Raw genomic sequence first — 7,877 nt, forward strand, 5'->3', positions numbered from 1 at the left:
GGTGAGTCTAGGGTAGGAATAAGCGTGGAGGTGGGGCCGGCCAGGGCTGGATGAGGGGAGGGTGCAGGGTGGGGGAACAGCAGGGCCAAGCACTGGAGCAGGGGCTGAGTTTTGTGCAGTTAAAAGGAAGAGCACGGTTGAGGTTAAAGCAGATTTTCAAGCGACCTTCCTGGGGGTGTCACTGAGCTCTTGGGCCTCAATAAGGGGCCTGAGAGTAGGGGAGGGCTGGGAAGGGCTGAGCTGGGCTGCCACAGGAAAGCTGTTGTCTGCTCCAGGTCTGCGTGGCTGAAACCTCCCATCTGGGTATTTTTGGGACACAAAGCCACCTACTGCTCAACCACTCCAAGACAGACTCCCCTGCTCTCCTTCCTGGCTCCCTGGGACCCAGGACCCTCCAGCCCCACTAAGTTGTCTGCTGCATGCCAGATCTTGTTCTTTATTCCCCTGAAGACAAGCCGAAGTCCTCTGTTTGCTAAGATCCAATATCTGTTTATTTTTCTATAACTTATAAAGCAATAACACTGTCATCTTTGTTGTCAGTAAAATAAGATCTTACATTTGTGTCGTTCTTCACACATTAAAAGGCTACTTTCAGAAACATTTTCTCATTGGTTCACACAAGATCCTATGAGGTAAAAACAACCCATATTATATACCATCTTACAGAGTCAGAGCCTAAGCATCGACGAGTTTGATGCACCAGACTAGAGTCAGAGGCAACTAAGTGAGGATTGAAACTCAGCGTCCTGACTTCTAGCCCAGCAAGCCTGTGGTTAGTTGACATGGATAAACCTGAGATAGAATTCAAAGATGAAGCACAAGAGACATATTTGGATTTGCAATTAGACGCTAAAACTCCAGCACTGGAATTTGGGCACCTGGGACAGGTAGGTGGGGCTAAGGGCAGTGGCACTGCTCAAATCACATTACCTGGCTCGTCACCCAGTCCAGGGGGGTTGCTAATTCCTACACTGCCTGTGCCAGGGGAATCCCTGCAGGCACTAATGAGAACTCCATCTGTGACAACCAGGGTACAGGATTTTCCAGCAGAAGTAAAGTTCCTACAGACACTGGTCTCTGGTCCCTGACTCCCTCTAGGGGGTAATTCTTGAAGTTGGTGCTTCTTTCCCTCCAGGTGGCTCCCCGCTTTGGACATGATCCCAGACAGGCCCACCCTGGTCTGCCCACTTGGAATGGGGTTTCTTATCCTTGAGGCCCATACCTGAGCAACAAGGGCCTCTCAGCTCTGCTAAGTCCTGAAAGACACCCCACAAAGAACAGCTATGCCAGCAAGTGCCCCCTTCGCCAGGCAAGAGGCTGCTCAGTGGCTCCTGGGGTGGGTTGAGCAGAGTTTGTGATTGGTGCATCAGGCTTTGACGATTCACATCTTAATTAGAGGCCGTGACAGTGGAGAGAGGGCAGAACAGCCCTTTGCTGTAAAACCTGTGAGCAACTCCATCTGAAGGTAGAAAGCATTGTGAGGCTGGGCTTGGCAGGCTCAGTCCCGAGGTGGGGCTGAGGGGAAGATGCTGTGAGGGGTGGTCCAAGCGCTGCCTTGCTGTTGCCAAGATGGTCATCACAGCCAGACTGAGGCTCCAGCCCCCTCCTCCCCTCACCCACCAGCCTGTTTTACTGAGCTTCAGAGCCAGCGCCTACTTTAAATCGGAATCTTATTTGAAATGCATCAGAGTTCACTGTTAGAGCCAGCACTCTCAACGTGGCGGCACGTTCCTGTGTGATCCCTCAGTGGGTCTTCAGGGGCCCCCCGCTGGATGGGGGCAGGGGTGTGGGTGCAAAGCCTTCACCCACGTGAAAGCTGAAGCCATGGAGGCATCCCAGGATCAGGGGGCCAAGGAAGAGGGATGGGAGAGGGGCAGAGGGGAAGGAACAGTGGTTCTGCTAGTCAGACGAGACTGGCCTGACCTGCCTGTGTTCTGCTGCTGACCTCTAGTGTGACCACAAGGTTGGGGACCTTAGCTTAGGGCTGGGACCAAGGGTTCAAGAATGAAAACCTCCTTGACCATTGCCTCAGAGGCCTGCTGTCCATTCCTAAAACCCCAGAATGGCAGAGCTGGATGCGAGCTCTAGGACCGTGCTGGCTAACCAGCCCATTTTATAGGTGGGGATGTGCGGGCTCAGGAAGGGGCCCTTCCCTGGGTTCCACTCAATGCACACAGTCAGGGCCAAGGCCAGGACCTTCTCTGCTTCTCCCTGGAGGAGCAGTCTATCAGAGCAATGGTTCTGAAACTTGGCAGGCATCTGAATTGTCTGGAGAATGCACTAAAGCAGCTTGCTGGGAGATTCCAATGCTGTGGGTCCCTGGAGTCCACTGAAAGCGGCGCTGGGTTGGAGGACACACCTCAGGAGGGCTGGGGGCCGGGGACAGTGCAGAGAACGTGAAGGGCAAAGCCTCGACTAAGGGGAGGCATCTGTGTGGGCAGGAGGAGGGAAGCAGGCTTGGAAGGGTCACAGTCTGGAAGCACGGACAGGCATGGAGCAGCAGCCCCTGTCTCTGCTGAGAGGAGGCCCTTTGTGGGTGAAAATACTCCAGAGGGGAGGTGAACAGAGCTGTCCTCCGGGCAGGCAAAAGCTAGGAGAACCCAAATCCCTAAGGGGTGGTTTGGTTTGAAAGGCACTTATGTACCCGTGGAACCACTGGTGTTGCAGGCAGTGTCTGTGGGTGCTGTCAGAAGGTCCCCCCTGGGGCCACGGTCAGGGGTCAGGGAGGAGCGGCAAGGACACCCTTGGGAGTGGGAATCGGGTGGCTGGGGCAATACGGGGGCCACTTCGAGAGCCCAGCGGCCAGGCCTTCTTCACCAGGGACCTCCCTGGTTCTGGCACCTGGAGGAGAGGGGCCAGGGGTCTGGTGAGCTAACTTTCCCGTGCTCCCAGGGCCGCACAGGGATCCGTGCGGTGGCTGCTTGGCAGGTGGCTGCTTGGCCTTGGAACCTTCTCTATGGGATTTTTAGAGAAGAGGAATTTGGTCCCAGAGAAGGAAACTGATTCTGGACCAAATGACAAAGGAGAACTGGGGACCAGGACCTGGGAATGCTGTGATGGGCAGGGCCTGGCTCAGGGACGCCATCCCTCTCTGTCCCCAGAAGGGTCTGAGCCAGTCATCCCTTCCTCTCAGCTCTGCTGGGAAGCCCTTTCTGCCAAGCTATGGCCAGCCAGAGGGGGTAGCAATGCCTTCTGCCCCCGCTGAGGCCGGCCCTTCCAGCAGACCTTCGAAGTAGGTGCCCAGAGCCTGCAGGTTGAGTGCAGGCTGGCTTGCGGGCAACGAGTGGGTCTGTAGGCTCAGGAAGCGGTTGTACTTCTTCAGGCCCCCCTGCGGGTCATGGCGGTGTGCGGTCAGCAGCTCCTTGAAGCTGACCAGGTGGAGGGCCAGCAGGCGGGCCTCAGCCCGGGGCAGGACAGCCGCCCGCACCAGGGGCTGCAGGGACGCAAAGCACTGCAGGCTGCTGAAGGAGTGGACGTGCGGGGCCAGCTGGGGGCCTGGGGACACCTCGAGGAGGCGGCACAGGTCGCGCATGGTCAGCACGGCTGCCAGGGCGCTGCGTTCGCTCATGTTTCTCGCCAGGTAGGTCTTGGCCAGACTCTTGAGTTTGAAGCTGCTGGCCCCGGGCACGCACTCCCGGATGAGGGGCAGGGTGGCCAGGAAGCCTGAGATGGCGCTCTGGAACTCCCCCAGCTTGTTCATGTTCTCCAGGGCCTGGAAGAAGTTGGGGAGGCCGGGCCCCCACAGCCTATAGCAGGCCAGGATGGGCCGGCGCATGCTGCCCAGGAAGCACAGGAAGTGCTGCAGCCCCACCTCCAGGGAGACGGCCTTGGAGTAGATGTTGAAGGCCTTGGGCTTGATGATCACGCGGAACTGGCTTTCCTGGTTCACGGCTGCCAGCTGGCTAATCTTCTGGGCTGGGCAGGAGAAAAGGGCAGCGTGAGGCCCCAAGGGCACCGCGAGGTACCACCGGGAGCAGGGGGTCCTCTAGGGCTGCCAATCCCCCCATCCAGAGACCCCACCTTGGGGCCTGCTGGCAGGAAGCAAACATCAGCCTCAAGTGCGGCTCTGACCCTGGCTCGGAAGGGGAGGTGGGGCTGCCCTCCACGCCCCGCCCCCTTGCTCCCCTGCTGGGAGTCCAGCTCCCTCCTGCCCTGCCACCTTCCCGAGCTCACCAAACGCTTTCACTCCGGGCCCCTCCTGTCTGTCTTCTGCCAGCCTCCCCCCACCTGCACTCGAGACCCATCGCTGCCTCTGCCTAGCCCTCCACTCCCTTTCCCCTGGCCTCCAATCCCATCAGTCACATAGCTAAGGCCCTCGGCTGTCAGAGCACTGGGTCAGACAGCACACCTGCCCAGTCCACTCCATGCAAAGCATGGCCCAGAATCTTCCAGTGAGGTCTGCAAACTGCTTCTCCGTCCTATGGAAACACCTGCTGCTTCCGTCTGCCTGGGCTGGCACGACATTGAGTCCAGGCCGCAGGACAGGGCCTGGCCTTCTGCAGGGCCAGGGCAAGCATTGTGGAGTTGAGGGAGAAGGGGTCATACTTCTCTGGGACCTTGGCTCTGCTGGCCTCCCCATGCAGCTACCGTGGAACGAATGGGCCCTGTATTCAGAAATGTACAGTCATGGCCTGAGGCTCTGCTTGGACTGCTGGTCTCACAGCAGCGACTTTTCCCAAGGCTCCCTAAGATGGGGGTGGGGTGGGCGGGAACCCCTGGAGGCTCTTGCCTTAAGCCTTTAGGCACTGGTCAAAGCCGATGTCCTTATTCAAAGAACCAAGTTCAAATACCTGGGAGGCCCAGTGCTCTGCCCACTCTCTGGCTGCAGCCATCGGCCAGAGCTCAGGGCTCTCCCGGACTCGCAGATGGCTCTGTCTGCACTTATCCTGGGAACTCAGGGACTAAGCTAGAAAGGGGTGGGGGGTGGTCATTGGAGAACCCACTTTCATTGTCAATCTTGAGGTCAAAGAAAACCAGGGGCCTGTCTTCTGCTCGGGAGTCCTCAAGGCTCTTGTCCAGGACCCCAAGGGATGTGGGGCCCTCCAGCTGGAGGTCACTGGACTCGCTGCTGCTGTCGGCCAGCTCTCGGGAGGACTGCAACACAGAAAAACCAACAGGTCAGGGGTCTGCGGGGGGCGAGAGGGAGTGCAGTGACGATGTGAGCCTGCGCCCGTGAGCAGGTGTGCATGCTTGTGCGTGCATGAGTGTGGCAGGGGGGACTCAAGCACATGGGTATGGTGGGGGCATCTGTGTGCACCTGAGGGAGGGCATGGTACTGGGAAAGGGAAGATGGGTCTCCAGGTGAGCGCGTGAAAGGATGTGAACGTGCACGTGTGAGGGTTGTGCTCGGGAACCAGGACATGTGCGTTAGTGCGTGAGTAGGATGAGATCACGTGAGCGTGAGTGTGCGTGAAAAATGTGTGGGAATGAATGCAAATATCGTGTGTGTGTGCATCTGGGTGTGCACGAGGGGTGTGGGGCTGTGGACCTGTGTTGACACAAGTGTGTGTGAAAGTGTGATACTTTGTGGGTGAGTGCATGTGCGAGCAGGGCTGGGTGTGGAGGATTAGGGAAGGTGCCAGGGCCGAGGCTGGCAGGGCCCGACGTGTCTGCTCCTGACGTCGTCTCTCTGAGCAGACTCAGAGCAAACATCATAAACCTGGGACAGGGGGAAGGAGGCTCATCTCGAACCTCAGGTGTTTCTCTGGAAGGGGCAAGGTACCTGGCTTTTCCTGTCCCCCAAGCAAGCTGAGGTCCCAGTGTCCTGCACAAAGGAGAGGGGAGGGCTGCTGGGCCTCTGGGACGCCAGCCACATCTAGGGGGACACACAGAGCCTGGCTGTGAGAACAGTAGAGAGAAGACTCCCCAGGTTTGGCGTCCAGGAGATGGTGCTTAGGGAAGCCGGAGGCCAGGCCTCCTCCAGGCTGGCACCCGAGGGTCTGTTCTCTCCCGCGCCAAGGCAAGAACACTGTTGAAAGGCCTTGGGGCTGGGGAAGAGCTCTGGCTATAAGAGTTTAAACCCCGGGGCTGGAACTAAAGAGAGAGGTGGAGTCTTTCATAATGTAGAGTTAATCGCTTATCATTTGCACACCTGCCAAAGCCAGACGTTCAGTCTTTGGTGGCCTGCTCAGAACCTCCTGTGAATGCCACCTGTGGATACTAACCAGACACTGGGAGGGACATGGCCAATGTCACAGGGCCAGCTGGGGGCACTGCTGGGACAGAGTCCAGAGAAAGCCTCCATCGTTCCCCCTTAGGGACTGTCCCTGGTGGCTGATGGAGTCAGCCTCACGTGGGGCCATCTGAGGCCTCCCTGAACTCCGGCCTCTGGCTAACGTCCCTGGTCTGGGGCAGAATTAGCATACTTTCTTAGGCCCTTCCACCCTCCAGGTGAAACATTTGTTTTACCAAAACTTCAGCCAAGAGCAAAGTCTTTACTAATCACAATTAAAATGTGCTTCCTGAGAGGGGCTGATCTGTATTTGCCTTTCACAGCCCTACCCCAGGCTCACCAACTTCCTCCTAGTCACTGATAGAAACAGACATTCACTACGAGTCCGTCTAGAGCTGGTGTTTCTTACAGCAGCCTGTGAGTTCTGGGACTTTATACCTGAGGCCCTAATTTGACAAAAGATATGCCTTGCATATCTGTATTCTCGATTTGACCATACATCCACTTGGCCTGTCTTGCTCTGAGTCTCTGTCTCGCTGTCACGGCTCCCTTGCCTCCCTATGAGGAACCTTCTCCAGGAGTCTTCCTTCAAGTTGCTAGCCTGTAGACAGGAGACGCCGCCTTCTTCCCCCATGGGAGAATCAAGTTGTTTTCTATCTCCAATCTTCCAGTGCCTGTTCTGATCACAAGGCTGGGGTGCTCTCACACTTGGGCTGGTGGAAAGAGCTGGACTCCCCTTGCTATGGCCTCCCCTGGGCTTCGGCTGAAGAGCTGTCCCCTTGGCCAAGTCCTCTCTGCCACCCACTGACACAGTACGCTGGGCTTTCCCTTCTTCCTTCTTCTCTTTGCTCTAAACTGCAGAAGTCCTTGCAGTGGCCCAGGGTGCTTCCATCTGTCTTCTGGTACTGTCTTCTTGGTACAGACCAAGTCAGTTAGAATCTCTGGGGGGTGGGACCCAGGAATCTGTCCTGGGTAAAACCCCCCAAGTGACACCAGTGTGCAGCCAGGATTGGCAACCACTGTCCTAATGACCGATTTATTCCACGTTCGGCATCAGCAAATCAGACAGGAGCCAAACTCTTTGATATTTAACATCCTCACCTGAAGATACCTATCTAGTATCTGACATTAATACTAATCAAGAGTCCGCAGCTCCTGAGGAACTTTCTTAGCACCCGAGCTTAAGCAACAGCTGGGATCAGTGTGGCAAGACACACACTGGTGTATTTTGCAGACACAAAACCACAGCTCTTGCAAAGCCTGAAGGCCCCAGAGATACTTCACATGTTATCTGTTAACCTAAATGATCCCATTAGCCAGCCGGTGGCCCCTACTGCCCTCTGCCCACTGCTCTGCAGGCTGCTGGTGCCCATTGGAGGACACGGCTCCCATCTTCGCAGCTGAGCACCTGTTTACTTTTCTGATACACTCATTCACCAGCATCACGGTCCCTCACCTGGATCAGGTGCTCCCCACAGGCCTCCCTTCCACTGCCGGTCACCACTGCCACTTCTGCCAGGGGCTGCCCCCTCGGCTAGGCCTCCTGCTGATTCCACTTGGTCCTGCTGCTATCGGGCACTGGGGTGAGTCTTCCGTCCGAAGAGTGGATGAGAGCATCTATCTTTTTCTGCTTCGGATCCGTTAACACAGGGCCCGCAGCAGACATGTGTCTGACCCACCTCATTTTTTTTTTTTTTTTTTTTTT

General features: G+C 56.7%; 1 protein-coding gene across 2 annotated transcripts in view; it reads right to left on the minus strand.

Moving 5' to 3' along the window:
- Window positions 1–473: 473 nt before the first annotated feature.
- Window positions 474–7,877, minus strand: part of PML (PML nuclear body scaffold) — a 42,899-nt gene continuing 35,495 nt past the window's right edge. The window contains exons 8-9 of one of the 2 annotated variants that reach the window (XM_024761837.1): window positions 4,944–5,094; window positions 474–3,915 (exon numbers count right to left, since the gene is read on the minus strand). In XM_024761837.1, the coding sequence (XP_024617605.1) occupies window positions 3,161–3,915; window positions 4,944–5,094 (906 nt within the window). In that variant the 3' untranslated portion in view covers window positions 474–3,160. The remainder of the gene's footprint in view (window positions 3,916–4,943; window positions 5,095–7,877) is intronic. The other variant, XM_024761839.1, reaches the window with a different exon arrangement.

Source organism: Neophocaena asiaeorientalis, unplaced genomic scaffold, assembly GCF_003031525.2.
Source record: "Neophocaena asiaeorientalis asiaeorientalis breed wild unplaced genomic scaffold, Neophocaena_asiaeorientalis_V1.1 scaffold54, whole genome shotgun sequence".
Lineage (NCBI taxonomy): Eukaryota > Metazoa > Chordata > Mammalia > Artiodactyla > Phocoenidae > Neophocaena > Neophocaena asiaeorientalis.